This window comes from Hemitrygon akajei, chromosome 1, assembly GCF_048418815.1.
Source record: "Hemitrygon akajei chromosome 1, sHemAka1.3, whole genome shotgun sequence".
Classification (NCBI taxonomy): domain Eukaryota; kingdom Metazoa; phylum Chordata; class Chondrichthyes; order Myliobatiformes; family Dasyatidae; genus Hemitrygon; species Hemitrygon akajei.
Window position 1 is genome coordinate 143,237,372 of NC_133124.1, and position 17,592 is coordinate 143,254,963.

Here is a 17,592-nt window from a genome sequence, read left to right on the forward strand (position 1 = left end):
GATTTTTGAAATATCTTCTGACCACCTTATTCTCCTTGATTTGTTGTGTATCTTCACTCCCTGTCAGTTCCAAAGATTGTTGATGCTGAATACAAAAGGGAATAGCTATCAAAGAATAATTTGATTCACAAATAAAGAATTAATTAATTAACTGGTTTCCAACAAAGAATCCAAATCAAAATGACAGGTAGGCATAATTTTGCTTCCTATGTTTCCATTTTATCCAAATCAATTAGCATCAATTTAACAAACCAGTTGCAATAACATGGTTTGCATTTAATTAGAATAAATATCAAATAATTTATTCTGTACATTGCAAATTATGTTTAATGAAATGGTATTTGGAGAGCCTGTTAAACAACATTATGGTAATGCATATTGGAATTGTATTTGGAGAAAGAAAATGTTTGCAGGTAACAGAAATCAAATGCAGATTTATAAAGCAATGCAGAAGCTCTACTCAAATGGTAACCAATGGAAATTGACATGTTTCCATCCACTGTCAACATCCTGATGTAAGGTGATAATATTGCATTTCCTGTATCCAGTTCTGTTGCAGAACCTCTCTGTATATTAAAATCATTCAGTTTAATTTATTTGTGCAGAACATGTAATGAAATTAAACATTTATGCTTTACGATGAATGTTACTGAGTGTAGGGTCTCTACCCGAAAGGCTGACTTTCCTTTTGCTACCTGCTGTTCCTCCAGTATCTTATTAATTCTTGTCCTTTTTTAAACTATACAGTAGCATGCAAAAGAACAGGCACCCCTGGTCAAAATTTCTGTTACTGTGAATAGCTAAGCGAGTAAAAGATGACCTGATTTCCAAAAGGCATAAAGTTAAAGATGACACATTTATTTAATATTTTAAGCAAGATTACCTTTTTATTTCCATCTTTTACAGTTTCAAAATAACAAAAGAGGAAAAGGGCCCAAAGCAAAAGTTTGGGCATGGTCAGTACTTTGTAACACCCCCTATGGCAAGTATCACAGCTTGTAAATGCTTTCTGTAGCCAGATAAGAGTCCTTCAATTCTTGTTTGAGGGATTTTCACCCATTCTTTCCATGGCTGCTGATTGTTGAGACAAGGTATTTATAAACCTTTGAAATTTGCATCACCTGGCCTTTCCTAATGATGACTGTGAACAAGCCATAGCCCTAACAAGCTAATTAAGGTCTGATACCTTGGTAAAAGTTATCTGAGAGCTCAAATCTCTTGGGGTGCCCAAACTTTTGCATGGTGCTCCTTTCATTTTTTTCACTCTAAAATTGAACAAAACAAAAATAATACACTAATCTTGCTTAAAATGTTGAAAAGAATGTGTCACCTTTAACTTTATGACTTTTGGAGATCAGTTCATCTTCTACTCACTTAACTATTCACAGTAACAAAAATTTTGACCAGGAGTGCCCAAACTTTAGCATGCCACTGTATGTCTGTTTTCCTTTTTAAGTCTATTGCCTATTTAATCTACTTCCATCATAAATTTTTTTACCAGCATGACAAGGAATATCTTTAACAATAAATTATTTTGATAGATTGGAATATTAGCCATGCTATTGTCTGGTTTACAACTTAGGGTATTGTCTACCATTTTGATCATGTAACTTTTAGAATGGACGTAAAGATCCTAAAATGCACAGATTGATTCCACAAATTTTAGTTGCATAGTTAAACTATTCTGCTTGCTGCTAAGAAAGTTGGTAAAGATTTGATAAAGCTGCTTATGATAGTGACTGATTGTGTTAATTTGTTTAAGCATTTTACTTGAAGTTTAAATAGGATTATTTTTCTCTCTGTAGTTACATTTTGGAACATTTTACTGTAGATTTGTGGAAGCAGAATTGATTGAGGGTATTTTTAAAGGGAATTGGATAAATATTTTGAGAAAATAATTTTCAGGTTCTGAGAGAAAGTGGATTGATCTTAAAGTGGGGGGCTGGGGGTTGCAAGGGAAATTAATTCAGGTGTGATCAAATGGTGGAGAAGACTTGATCGGCCGAATGGCTTAATTCTGCTTCTAATAATCATCGTCTGGGAAAAATAATCTGGCTGATCAGATTCAAAAGACCTTAAAGCTTACTGATGGTAAAAGTGTAATAAAATTCCTCTGGTGTAATAGGAAATCCCTTACGGATGGATGAGGAGTTATGCTTTACACCTGTGCCCAAAATTTAATTCCTGGAAATCAGCTGTGACATGCCTACATTCTGCCTCAGGAAAAGCAGTTTCTGAATTTCCAGAAATTATATAGAGTCAAAGGTCAAATACAAAAGAGAAACCAGCAGAAATGTCAAATTCACTTCACCAATTTCTCCCACGTGCGAAAGATAGTCACTGTAAAAATTGCATCTAGTGTGGAAGAGTTGATGAAGATATGGAGAGAATATAATGGAATTACTGCAGGATTAGACCATTGGGTGCTCGGTAGTTGGCATAGAACTGGTAGGCAGATTTCAGTGGCTGATTCTATGATTTGTAAACAGCAACGCAAAGTTGAGATTGCAGGTCTAAGACAGACAGACAGACATACTTTATTGATCCCGAGGGAAATTAAAGTATGTCTGTCTGTCTGTCTAAGACCTGCAATCTCAACTTTGCATTTCTGTTTACAAATCATTAGTTAATTTCAGGCTTGTGAGGAGTTATTCCTGCTCCTAACTCGTATGTTTGCATGTAGGAATTCTTAAGACAGTAGTAGTAGTAGTAGTTATGAAATTGGAGTCTAGAGGCACTATCTTACTTCTTCCATGTCCCGGTTTCAGCCTAGTTTAAGCTTAATTGTTCATGTTCAAGTTTAATTGTAATTTAACCATATCCATGAATATAGCCAAATGAAAAGCTTTCCTCCAGGGCCAAGGTGCAAAGCACATTACCAACAGTCATATACAGCATATAGCAATATAATTATGATAGTAGTAAACATACTGTCACTCAAACTATATATATAAATCCCTGAGTGTTGTGGCCAGTAGATTCATGGCGCAATATTCCTCTCTATGCGCTAGTGCAGCTGGAGGCAAATGCAATCCAACTCGTCTTCCACCAAGCAAACACTGACCAACTCAGCACAGGCTCCAGCTCTCTCCCACACTAACTGCAGTGTCTCCTTCCCTGGCCCACGTGAGGGCCACACAACTCACACGGTGTCAGTTTCGTCAGTGAACCAGATTTTCAATATTCTACATTACCATTATTTTAACAGGATCTTGTGATCACAGGAAAAACATCCATGACAATCATTTGCACCGTTTGTTGGACCCCTAATGCCTTCCTCCTTGGGTGTCTGTAGTCGCTGGCAACAGTGCACAACAAGTCCATCTCCACTGCCATCAAGCAACCCGGCAGTGGGACAGACCTGCAGCACTTGATGTTCTCAATATCTAGCAGTGTCTTGCAATCACACAAAACACACAAAGAACACCTTTGTTTGGACCCAGAGAGGCCAGTGTGACTGAGTTACTAAAAACCCATCAAAGTATCTCTGTGTGTTCTAATATTAACATATGCATTATGCTGCTTTAGATTAATTTCTATTTTGCGAAATTTGTTAGCCTCTGTAAATCAAGCTGAAAATTCTAGATATGTCAAAAATAACCCTATTTCCTGCCCGATTCATCTGTATTTTGAAATGATTACCGGTACTCTGATAACTGCTTTCTTTTTCTTGTAATAACAATAGTAACTGATGACGTAAGTTGGTAGTTGGAGAGAATATTCAAAGATTTATATCCACCTGAAAAAGTTAGTTTTATTGGCTCAACTTAAAATATCTCCAAAGTCAAGCCTACGCTGAGAGCAGAACTGCCATGATCAGAATCAGTTAAAATCAGATATTTCTACTTGAGAGCATTTGAAACTGCTTTGTTCACGGACTTGATGGGCCAAATGGCCTGATTCTGCTCCTCTCTCTTATGGTCTTAATGAAAACCAATATAAGTGTGAGAGAATAGGAACATAACTAGATTGGTTGGAAAAATGGTGTAATGTATTATTTTCCTAATAGCAACAAGTTTATCAACATATAACCATATAACAATTACAGCAAGGAAACAGGCCATCTCAGCCCTTCTAGTCTGTGCCGAATACTTACTCTCACCAAGTCCCACCGACCTGCACTCAATCCATAACCCTCCATTCCTTTTCTGTCCATATACTTATCAATTTTTTTTTAAATGACAATATCAAACCTGCCTCTACCACTTCTACTGGAAGCTCATTCCACACAGCTACCACTCTCTGAGTAAAGAAGTTCCCCCTTGTGTTACCCCTAAACTTTTGCCCCTTAACTCTCAACTCATGTCCTCTTGTTTGAATGTCCCCTACTCTCTATGGAAAAAGCCTATCCACGTCAACTCTATCTATCCCCCTCATAATTTTAAATACCTCTATCGTCCCCCCTCAACCTTCTAAGCTCCAAAGAATAAAGACTAACTTGTTCAACCTTTTTCTGTAACCTAGGTGCTGAAACCCAAGTAACATTCTAGTAAATCTCCTCTGTACTCTCTCTATTTTGTTGACATCTTTCCTATAATTCAGTGACCAGAACTGTACACAATACTCCAAATTTGGCCTTACCAATGCCTTGTACAATTTTAACATTACATCCCAACTCCTATACTCAATGCTCTGATTTATAAAGGCCAGCATACTAAAAGCTTTCTTCGCCATCCTATCCACATGAGATTCCACCTTCAGGGAATTATGCACCATTATTCCTAGATCACTCTGTTCTACTGCATTCCTCAATGCCCTACCATTTACCATGTATGTCCTATTTTGATTAGTCCTACCAAAATGTAGCACCTCACACTTATCAGCATTAAACTCCATCTGCCATCTTTCAGACCACTCTTCTAACTCGCCTAAATCTCTCTGCAAGCTTTGAAAACCTACTTCATTATCCACAACGCCACCTATCTTAGTATCATCTGCATACTTACTAATACAATTTTCCACCCCATCATCCAGATCATTAATGTATATAAGAAACAACATTGGACCCAGTACAGATCCCTGAGGCACATCACTAGTCACTGGCCTCCAACATCTTCAAAGTTCAAATAAATACATTATCAAACTACGTACTATATATCACCATATACTACCCAGAGGTTCATTTTCTTGTGGGCAATCACAATAGAACAAAGAAATACGATCAAAAACTACACACAAAGACTTAACAAACAACCAATGTGTAAAAACAAAAACAAATAATAATAATAATAATAATAATAATAAGTAAATGGGAAATATATAATATGGAGTTGTAGAGTCCCTGCAAGTGAGTCCATAGACAATGGAATCAGTTGAGTGTTGGGAAGTTATCCACGCTGGTTCAGGAGCCTGAAGGTTGAAAGGTAATAACTGTTCTTAAACCTGGTGGTGTGGGACCTAAGGCTTCTGTACCTCCTTCCCGATGGCAGCAGCTAGAAGAGAGCTTGGCCTACATGTTATAATTAAAGATCAGATTGCTTTTGTAAGACACTAAACTTCAGCCAAGCCTTCAAACTGTTTTTCTTTTCTTTTTGTCTAGGTGGGCAGCTTTGGTGCACAATGACAAAAATGCTCCTGGAAGGAGAGGAGCTGGTTGCATTTGCTGTGGAATTTGACTCAAGACTGCAAGCTGTCAGCCAAATGGCTATCACAGAGGGCATGTATCCAGCACGCCTCCTGGATACCATACAGCTGCTCCCTCAACAAGCAGCCATGGCATCCATTTTACCTACTGCAATCGTCAACAGTAAGGTTCAAATTCGTACTCTGTTATTGCAGCCGACTTATGGACACGTGTTAAAAAGCAGTAGTTTTAAATTGTCTATCAAATGTAGAGAGAAGAACAGTCTCAGGTCAAAAAAAAATGTTCTAAAATGGAATAGTTTTTTTTGTATTTTCACGTTAATATTATGGATAAGAAAATGTTTACTCTTGACTCAATAGTTTGGTAAAAGGCTCATGAATTTCCAGATTTCAGAAAAGTCAAACAGCTCATTCTTAGATAACCAAACTAACTGATGTTAGCTCTGTGTAGGAACCCAAACGAGAGTTATTTCCTTTGCCCTAACACTAAGCACTTGGGCAATAAAACTGAGAAACTTCAGCACAGATTGGCTTTAATATAATAACACAAGGCATGAATTAATGCTAATTAAACTGGCCTAATCAATACAAATCACAAACCTCATCTGTTCTCCTATGTTAGAACAAGTTTATATTTGTGATTTTTCACTAGTTATCTTGATGGATATCTCTGCAGGCATTCCTCACAGCAGCCAATCACAGGATATCCCTGCGCGGTTTTCTGAGGGTAATGTTCTAAGCCCAACCATCTTCATATGCTTCATCAATGTCTTTCTTTCAGTCATAAGATTCGAAGTAGAGATGTTCCCTGATGATAATACAGTGTTCAGCATCTTCACAGCTCCTCATAACATGAAGCAGTCCACGTTCAAATGCAGCAAGTTATCAACAGTACCCCAGCTTCGTCTGACTGATGCCAATTAACATTCATGCCATACAAATGCCTGGCAATATAATATCCAATAAGAGAAAACCCAGCTATTATCCCTGACATTCTGTGAAACATTCATAGAACATTACAACACAGGCCCTTTGACCCACAATGTTCTTCTGACCTTTTAACATACCCCAAGATCAATCTAGCACTTCCCTCCTACATAATCCTCCCTTTTTCAATCATCCATATGCCTATCTAAGGATCTCTTAAACATCCCTGTTGTATCTGCATCTATCACAATCCCCGGCAGTGCATTCCATACACTCACCACTCTGTATGTTAAAATAAACTTAATTCTGACATTCCCCCCCATACTTCCCTCCTATCATTTTAAAACTATGCCTCCTCATATTAGCCATTTACGCCCTGGGAAATAGTCTCTGACTGTCCACAATCTATGCTTTTTATCATCTTGTACACCTCTCATCCTCCTTCACTCCAAAGAGAAAAACCCTACCTCACTCAATCTATCCTTTTGAGACATGCTCTCTAATTCAGGCAGCACCTTGGTAAATCTCCTCTGCACCCTCCCTAACACTTCCACATTCTTCCATCGCTGAATCCCCAATTATCAATTGCCTGTTATCAGTGACTGGAAACCAAACTTGAGTAGACAATCTAACAATAAGAGCAGGTCAGAAACAAGAATCCTGTGGTGAGTAACTCACCTCCTAATTCACCTCCAAAGCCTGTCCACTACCTACAAGACAATTCAGCAGTTTTGACGATATTCCAGAAGCTCAATACCCCAGAACACAGCTGATAGGCACTCCATTCACTGACCCGACGACCAGCGGAACGTCCATAAGCATTCACTCATCCTACTACTGCGGAACATCTCAAGCATTCATTCACCCTACTACCAGCGAAAATGGCAACAGATTATACCATCTACAGAATGCACCACAGTATCTGTTTGATGGCTGTGGGCCTGTACTCACTGGAATTTAGAAGAATGCGAGGGGGATCTCATTGAAACTGAAATGCCTAGATAGAGTGAACGTGGAGAGGATGTTTCCTAAAGTGGACGAGTCTAGGAGCACAGCCTCAGAATACAAAGAGATCCTTTTGGAACTGAGATGAGGTGGAATTTCATTAGCTAAAGGGTGGTAAATTTGTGGAATTTGTTGCCACAGACAGCTGTGGAGACAAAGTCATTGGGTATATTTAAAACAGAGATAGATAGGTTCTGATTCTACCATGATGAAATGACAGAATAGACTTGACTGGCTGAACGGCCTAACTCTGCTTCTGCATCTTATGGTCTAACTCACCATAGACAGAATATTTGAAACTCATGACCTCTACCAGCTAAAAGGACAAGGGCACAAAAGCATGGGCACACCACTTCCTGGAAGTTACCTTTGAAGCCACACACCATACTGAGTTGGAACGACTGTGTATCACCTTTCCTTTTCTATTGCTGAGTCAAAATGCTGCAGCTCCCTCCCTGACAGCATTACGGGTATCCCCATGTGTCAAAAACTACAGCAATTCCAGAAGGCTGCAGCCACCTTCTCAAGGGCAGTTTTAGGGGTGGACAATTAAATGCCTATAAAGCTCACGTCCCTTGAGTGAAAAGAAAAACAAGCAGCTTTATTAGTTATGTATATATGATAAGATCGTGTTATAGATTATATGATTTTATAAACCTCTGCATTTTTCCTTACAAAAAAGCACCTGACAAATCTAGCAGTTCTCACAGAAAATAATGCAAAGCAGAAGATGTAATTCTCTTTATGAGCAAAATCCTCTAGGAATTTTTGTGCAATTTTCAGCATAGTTATAGACACTATAGCACATAAACAGGCCCTTCAGCCCATCTAGTTTGTGCTGAACCATTAATCTGCCTAGTCCCATCACCACACGGTAGGCTTATTCAGAAGGTCAGAAGGCATGGGATCCAGGGATGTTTGGCCAGGTGGATTCAGAATTGGCTTGCCTGCAGAAAGCAGAAGGTCGTGGTGAAGGGAGTACATTCAGATTGGAGGGTTGTGACTAGTGGTGTCCCACAAGGATCAGTTCTACTTTTTTATTAACAACCTGGAAGTGGGGGTAGAAGGGTGGGTTGGCAATTTTGCAGACGACGCAAATGTTGTTGGTGTTGTGGATAGTGTAGAGCATTGTCGAAGATTGCAGAGAGACATGGATAGGATGCAGAAGTGGGCTGAGAAGTGGCAGATGGAGTGTGAGGCAGTACACTTTGGAAGGACAAACTCCAAGGCAGAGTACAGAGTACAAAGTAAATGGCAGGATACTCGGGAGTGTGCAGGAATAGAGGGATCTGGGGGTACATGTCCACTGATCCCTGAAAGTTGCCACACAGGTAGATAGGGCAATTAAGAAAGCTTAATAAGTTAGCTTTCATAAGTCGAGTGATAGAGTGATAGAGTTTAAGAGTCACAAGGTAATAATGCAGCTCTATAAAACTCTGGTTAGGCGACATTTGGAGTACTGTGTCCAGTTCTGGTCGCCTCACTACAGGAAGGATGCGGAAGCATTGGAAAGGGTACAGAGGAGATTTACCAGGATGCTGCCTGGTTTAGAGAGTATGCATTATGATCAGAGATTAAGGGAACTAGGGCTTTACTCTTTGGAGAGAAGGAGGAGGAGAGGGGACATGATAGAGGCATACAAGATATTAAGAGGAATAGATAGAGTGGACAACCAGCACCTCTTTCCCAGGGCACCACTGCTCAATACAAGAGGACATAGCTTTAAGGTAAGGGGTGGGAAGTTCAAGGGGGATATTAGAGGAAGGTTTTTACTCAGAGAGTGGTTGGTGCATGGAATGCACTGCCTGAGTCAGTAGTGGAGGCAGATAGACTAGTGATATTTAAGAAACTACTAGACAGGTATATGAAGGAATTTAAGGGAGTTATATGGGAGGCAGGGTTTAAGGGTCGGCACAACATTGTGGGCCGAAGGGCCTGTACTGTGCTGTACTATTCTATGTTCTAACCTGCACCCAGACTGTAGCCCTCCAAACCCCTCTCATCCATGAACCTATCCAAATTTCTCTGAAGTGTTGAAATTGACCCCACATCCGCAACTTTTGCTGGCAGTTCATTCCATGCTCTCACCACCTTCTCAGTGAAGGTTTCCCCTCATGTCCCCCTTCACTATTTCACCTTTCACCCATGACATCTCCTTGTAGTCTCACCCGACCTCAGTGGAAAAAGCCTGCTTGCATTTAGCCTATCTATAATTTTCAAATCTTCCTTTAATCTTTTGGGTTCTATGAAATAAAGTCCTAAACTATTCTACCTTTACCTATAACTCAGATCCTCAAGTCCTGGCAACAAACATCATTGTAAATTTTCTCTGTATTCTTTCAATCTTATTTACATCCTTCCTATAGGTAGATGACCAAAACTACACACAATATTCCAAAATAGACCTCACCAATGTTTTATTTAACTTCCACATACATCCCAACTTCTGTACTCAATACATTGACTTATGAAGGCCAATGTACCAAAAGTATGCTTTACAACCCTATCTACCTGTGACGTCACTTCCAAGAAATTATGGATCTCTAGTCCCAGATCCCTATGTTCTACCACACTCCTCAGTGCCCTGCCACTCAGTGTAAGACCTACCCTGGCTGGTCTTCCCAAAGTGCAACACCTCACACTTGTCAGCATTGAATTCCATCTGCCATTTCTCAGCCTATTTTTCCTCCTGGTTCAAATCCCACTGCAAGCTTTGATTGTCTTCCTCAATCCTGCTGTCCCTGATCAGTCCCCTGTCTGTCCCTAATCAGTCCCCCGCTGTCCAAATACTCATATATCCTGTCTACTTGAATACCTTCCAGTTACTTACCCACTACTAATGTCAGGCTCACTGACATGACTATGATTTCCTGGCTTATTCTTAGAACCTTTCTTAAATAACAGAACAACATTAGCTACTTATCATCCAGTCCTCTGGCGTGTCACCCATGGCTAAGATGTTTTAAATATCTCTGCTGGAGCCCTTTAATTTGTAAACTCGTCTCCCACAGGGTCCAAGGGCACTCCTTGTCACACCCTGGGGATTTATCCACCCTAATCTGCCTGAAGACAGCAAATTCCTCCTCTGTAAGTTGTATAGGGTCCATGAGCTCGCTGCTGCTTTGCCTCATTTCTATAGAATTTATGTCCACCTCCCAACTAAATATAGATGCAAAAAAATCCACTTAGACCTCCTCCATCTCAATTGGCTCCATACATAGATCACCCTTCTGATCTTCCAGAGGACCAATTTACGTAGAAACATAGACATCTACAACACATTACAGGCCCTTTGGCCCACAGTTTTGTTCTCACCATGTAACCTACTCTAGAAGCTGCCTATAATTTCCCTATCACATAGCCCTCTATTTTGCTAAGCTCCATGTTCTTATCCAAGAGTCTCTTATAAGGCCCTATTGTAGCCACCTCCACCACCTTCGCTGGCAGTACATTCCACACACTCATCACTCTTTGAGTGGATTTACTCCATTGTTATCCGTTTGCTCTTAATGTATCTGCAGAAGCCCTTAGGATTCTCCTTGTCTGCTAGAGCAACTTTATGCCTTCTTTTAACCCTCATGATTTTAGTTCTCTTGCATTTCTTATACTCTTCATTTGTTCCTACCTGCACGTACCTCCTTCTTTTTCTTCACCAGGGCCTCAATTTCTCTAAAAAACTGATGTTCCATAAACCCTTAATCCTTGCGTTTTACTCCGACAAGAACAGATAAACTCTGTACTCTCAAAACTTTACTTTTGAAGTCCTTCCGTTTAAAAGAACACCTTTTACAGAAAACAACCTCTCCCAATCCACACCTGACAGATCCTTTCTGAGAACATCAAAATTAGTCTTTTTCCAATTTAGAATCTCAGTCCGAGGACCAGAGCTATCTTTTTCCATTATTACATTATAGATCACTAGATGCAAAGTGTTCACCTGTACAAACTTCTGTCACCTGCCCTGTCTCATTCCCCAACAGGAGATCTCGTATCACCCTGTCTCCAGTTGGGATTTCTATGTACCAATTAAGGAAATGTTCCTGAACACATTTGACAAACTCCTTCTTATCCAGCCCTTCTACAGTAGGGAGTTCCAGTCAATATGTGGAAAGTTAAAATCACAATCTTATATTTCTTGCAACAGTCGGGAATCTCTTTACAACTTGCTCCTCTAAATCCTGAGGACTGTTGGGTGATCTATAGTATAAGTAACATGGTCTTATTCCTCAGTTACTTCGAGTGCCAGGCTTTAGATGTTTCAGAAAGGATAGGGTGGGAGGCAAAAAGAGGTGGGGGGCATGGCACTATTGATCAGAGATAGTGTCACGGCTGTAGGAAAGGAGGAAGACATGGCGGGATTATCTACGGAGTCTCTGTGAGTGGAAGTTAGGAATAGGAAGGGGTCAAAAACTCTACAGGGTTTTTTTATAGACTACCCAATAGTAACAGGGACATCGAGGAGCAGATAGGGAGACAGATTCTGGAAAGGTGTAATAATAACAGGGTTGTCGTGGTGGGAGATTTTAATTTCCCAAATATTGATTGGCATGTCCCTAGAGTGAGGATTTAGATGGGTGGAGTTTGTTAGGTGTGTTCAAGAAGGTTTCTTGACACAATATGTAGATAAGCCTACAAGAGGCGAGGCTGTACTTGATCTGGTATTGGGAAATGAACCTGGTCAGGTGTCAGAACTCTCTATGGGAGAGCATTTTGGAGACAATGATCGCAACTCTATATCCTTTACCATAGCATTGGAGAGGGATAGGAACAGACAAGTTAGGAAGGCGTTTAATTGGAGTAAGGGAAATATGAAGCTATCAGGCAGGAACTTGGAAGCATAAATTGGGAACAGATTTTCTCAGGGAAATGTACGGGAATGTGGCAACTGTTCAGGGGATATTTGCATGCAGTTCTGCATAGGTACATTTCAATGAGACAGGGTAAGGATGGTAGGGTGCAGGAACCATGGTGTACAAAGGCTGTTGTAAATCTAGTCAAGAAGAAAAGAAGAGCTTACGAAAGGTTCAAGCAGCTAGCTAATGATAGAGAGCTAAAAGATTATAAGGCTAGCAGGAAGGAGCTTAAGAATAAAATTAGGAGAGCCAGAAGGGGCCATGAGAAGGCCTTGGCAGACAGGATTAAGGAAAAGCCCAAAGCATTCTACAAGTGTGTGAAGAGCAAGAGGATAAGAGGTGAGAGAATAGGAGCAATCAAGTGTGACAGTGGAAAAGTGTGTATGGAACCAGAAGAGATAGCAGAGGTACTTCATGAGTACTTTGCTTCAGTATTCACTACGGAAAAGGATCTTGACAATTGCAATGATGACTTACAGTGGACTGAAAAGCGTGAGCATGTAGATATTAAGAAAGTGGATGTGTAGGAGCTTTTGGAAAGATTCAAGTTGGATAAGTTACCAGGACCGAACGAGATGTACTGTGGGTACTGTGGGAGGCAATGGAGGAGATTGCTGAGCCTCTGGCAATGATCTTTGCATCATCACTGGGGATGGGAGAGGTTCCGGAGGATTGGAGGGTTGTGGATGTTGTTCCTTTATTCAAGAAATGGAGTAGATATACCCCAGGAAATTATAGACTGGTGAGTCTTACTTCAGTGGTTGGTAAGTTGATAGGAAAGAGCCTCAGAGGCAGGATTTATGAACATTTGGAGAGGCATAATATGATTCGGAATAGTCAGCATGGCTTTCTCAAAGGCAGGTCATGCCTTACGAGCCTGACTGAAATTTTTGAGGATATGACTAAACGCATTGATGATAGTAGAACAGTAGATGTAGTGTATATGGATTTCAGCAAGGCATTTGACAAGGTACTCCATGCAAGGCTTATGGAGAAAGTAAGGAGACATGGGATCCAAGGGGAAATTGCTTTGTGGATCCAGAACTGGCTTGCCCAAAGAAAGCAAAGAATGGTTGTAGGTGGATCATATTCTGCATGGAGGTCGGTCACCAGTGGTGCCTCAGGGATCTGTTCTGGGACCCTTACTGTCTGTAATTTTTATAAATGATCTGGATGAAGAAGTGGAAGGATGGGTTAGTAAATTTGTTGATGACACAAAGGTTAGAGGTGTTGCAGATAGTGTGGAGGGCTGTCAGAGGTTACAACGGGACATTGATAGGATGCAAAAATGGGCTTAGAAGTGGCAGATGGAGTTCAGCCAGATAAATGTGAGGTGGTTCATTTTGGTAGGTCAAATATGATGACAGAATATAGTATTAATGGTAAGACTCTTGGCAATGTGGAGGATCAGAGGGACCTTGGGGTCCGAGTCCATAGGACAATCAAGGCTGCTGCGCAGGTTGACTCTGTGGTTAAGAAAGCATATGGTGTATTGGCCTTCATCAATCGTGTGATTGAGATTAGGAGCCGAGAGGTAATGTTGCAGCTATATAGGACCCTGGTCAGACACCACTTGAAGTACTGTGCTCAGTTCTGGTCACCTCACTACAGGAAGGATGTGGAAGCCATAGAAAGGGTGCAGAGGAGATTTACAAGCATGTTGCCTGGATTGGGGAGCGTGCCTTATGAGGATAGATTGAATGAACTCGGCCTTTTTTCCTTGGAGCGTCGGAGGATGAAAGGTGACCTGATAAAGGTGTACAAGATAATGAGAGGCATTGATCGTGTGAATAGTCAGAGGCTTTTTCCCAGGGCGGAAATGGCTAGTATGAGAGGACATAGTTCTAAGGTGCTTGGAAATAGGTACAGAGGAGATATCAGGGATAAGTTTTTAACGCATAGAGTGGTGAGTGCGTGGAATGGGCTACCAGCGACGGTGGTGGAGGCAGATACAATAGGGTCTTTTGAGAGACTCCTGGACAGGTATATGGAGCTCAGAAAAGTAGAGGGCTATGGGTAACCCTCGGTATTGTCTCAGGTAAGGACATGTTCGGCACAGCTTTGTGGACTGAAGGGCCTGTATTGTGTTGTAGGTTTTCTATGTTTGTATAAAGCCTCACAAGATGAGCTCTCCAGTCTGCCCTGACTGAGCATTACTGTGACATTTTCCCTGAATAGTAATGTCACCCTTCCTCCTTTAATCCCTTCTGCTTTGACACTTTTAAAACAACAGAAAATCTGGAATGTTCAGCTGCCAGTCCTGTCCCTCCTGCAACTAAGTCTCACTAATGGCTACAATGTCATAATTCCGTGTGCTGATCAATGCCTTCAGCTTGTCCGTTGTTTCTACAGTACTTGTATTGAAAAATATGCAGCTCAGAACCTCGCACAACCTTTTCATTCCTCTCCTTGCATGTAGGGTTAACAACATCTATCTCCACAACAACTCCACTATCTGTTCTGCCGCTCTTGTTCCCAGCCCCTGCAACTCTAAACACCCCCCACCCCAGTGGAGAACTAGCAAATTGCCCCACTGGGATACTAGTCTCCCTCCAGTTCAGGTGCAAACATCCCTTCTGTACAAGTTCCATCTTCTATGGAAGAGAGCCCAATGATCCAAAAATATGAAGTCCTCCCTCCTGCCCCAACTCCTTAGCCACGTGCTAAACTGTATGATCTTCTTATTTCTGGCCTCACTAGCATGTGGCATGGATAGTAATTCTGAGATCACAACTTTGAAGGTCCTGTGCTTTAACTTAACACCTAACTCCCTGAACTCATTTTCCAGGACCTTGTCACCACTCCTACCCATGTCATTGGTACCAACATGGAGCACAACCTCTAGCTGCTCACCTTTCCATTTAAGAATACTGTGGACACCAACTGAGATTTTCCTCACCCTGGCACAATCTTGTTCACATTCACAGAACCTCCTTTCTGTTCCCCTAACCAATGAAACCCCTATCACGACATCTTGCTTCTTCTTCTGCAGCCCCCCTTTCGCTTCTGAGCCATAGATCCAGACTCAGTATCAGAAACCTGTTCGTTATGGCTTCTCCCTGTTAGGTCACTTCCCCCACCCCCCACAACAGTATCTACGTAAAGCAGTATATTTCACCTTTCCCTTTCCTGACAGGTACCTGCCTCCTGCAATTTAGAAACATAGAAGAAAACCTACAGCGCAATACAAGCCCTTTGGTCCACAAAGCTGTGCTGAACATGTCCTTACCTGAGAAATTACCTAGGGTTACCCGTTGCCCTCTATTTTTCTGTGCTCCTGTCCAGGAGTCTCTTAAAAGACCTTATCGTATGTGCCTCCACCACCGTCGCTGGCAGCCCATTCCATGCACTCACCACTTTTTATGTAAAAAAAAACTTACCCCTCATATCTCCTCTGTACCTATTTCCAAGCACCTTAAAACTGTGCCCTCTCGTGCTAGTCATTTCAGCCCTGGGAAAAAGCCTCCGACTATCCACACGATCAATGCCTCTCATCATCTTATACACCTCTATCAGGTCACCTCTCATCCTCTGTCACTCCAAGAAAAAAAGGCCAAGTTCACTCAACCTATTCTCATAAAGGCATGCTCCCCAATCCAGGCAAAATACTTGTAAATCTCCTCTGCACCCTTTCTATGGTTTCCACATCCTTTCTATAGTCGGGTGACCAGAACTGACCATAGTACTCCAGGTGGGGTCTGACCAGGGTCCTATATAGCTGCAACATTGCCTCTCGACTCCTAAACTCAATCCCACAATTGATGAAGGCCAATGCACTGTATGCCTTTTTAACCATAGAGTCAACCTGCACAGCAGCCTTGAGTGTCCTATGGACTCGGACCCCAAGATCCCTCTGATCCTCCATACTGCCAAGAGTCTTACCATTAGTACTATATTCTGTCGTCATATTTGACCTACTAAAATGAACCACCTCACACTTATCTTGGCTGAATTCCATCTGCCACTTCTCAGCCCATTTTTGCATCCTATCAATGTCCCGCTGTAACCTCTGACAGCCCTCCACACTATCTGCAACACCTCTAACCATTGTGTCATCAGCAAATTTACTAACCCATCCCTCCACTTCTTCATCCGGATCATTTATAAAAATCACTAAGAGTATGGGTCCCAGAATAGATCCCTGAGGCATCGACTTCCATGCAGAATATGACCCATCTACAACCACACTGTGCCTTCTTTGGGCAAGCCAACTGTCGATCCACAAAGCAATGTCCCCTTGGATCCCATGCCTCCTTACTTTCTCCATAAGCCTTGCAATGGGTACCTTGTCAAATGCCTTGCTGAAATCTATATACACTACATCTACTGCTCTACCATCATCAATGTCTTTAGTCACATCCTCAAAAAATTCAATCAGGCTCATAAGGCCTGACCTGCCTTTCACAAAGCTATGCTGACCATTCCTAATCGTATTATGCCTCTCCAAATGTTCATAAATTCTTTCTCTCAGGATCTTCATCAATTTACCAACCACTGAAGTAAGACTCACTGGCTTATAATTTCCTGGGCTATCTCTACTCCCTTTCTTGAATAATGGAACAAAATCCGCAACCCTCCAATCCTTCAGAACATCTCCATGACAATGTAAAGATTATTGCCAGAGGCTCAGCAATCTCCTCCCTCGCCTCCTACCTGGGGTATATCTTGTCCGGTCCCGGTGACTTATCCAACTTGATGCTTTCCAAAAGCTCCTGCACATCCTCTTTCTTAATATCTACATGCTCAAGCTTTTCAGTCCACTGCAAGTCATCCCTACAATCGCCAAGATCCTTTTCCATAGTAAATACTAAAGCAAAGTACTCATTAAGTATCTCTACTATCCTCTCTGGTTCCATACAGACTTTTCCAGTTAGGGGTGACTACTTCCCTGTGGCTCCTCCCTATCATTTCCTCAGTTTCCCGTCATCAAGAAGGTCATTGAGCTGCTCTTTAACATGGGCTCTAAGGGGCCGCAGCTCAGTGCACTTTGTGCAGATATTGTTGTTAGGGAGACTGGATGTCTCCCAAGGTTCCCACATATCACTCAAGGAACATACCACTACCATTGGACCCATTCTCAGTGCACTGCTATGAATTAATGGGGAAAAAAACTTACTAGGAACTTATTTAGAGCCTGAGTGTGTGCTTGTCCAAGCCTACTCTTACTGTAGCTTGTTCAGCCAGAGGTGGACCACTCTTACACTGTCCTCCTCCAACAATGGCA

General features: G+C 41.5%; 1 protein-coding gene across 4 annotated transcripts in view; it reads left to right on the forward strand.

Annotated features, from left to right (window-relative positions):
* The window catches only part of zfpm2a (zinc finger protein, FOG family member 2a), an 876,706-nt gene that overhangs the window by 836,189 nt on the left and 22,925 nt on the right, over positions 1-17,592 (forward strand). For all 4 annotated transcript variants that reach the window (XM_073052686.1, XM_073052668.1, XM_073052660.1 and 1 more), the window contains one exon: positions 5,540-5,746. In XM_073052686.1, coding sequence (XP_072908787.1) covers positions 5,540-5,746 — 207 coding nt within the window. The remainder of the gene's footprint in view (positions 1-5,539; positions 5,747-17,592) is intronic.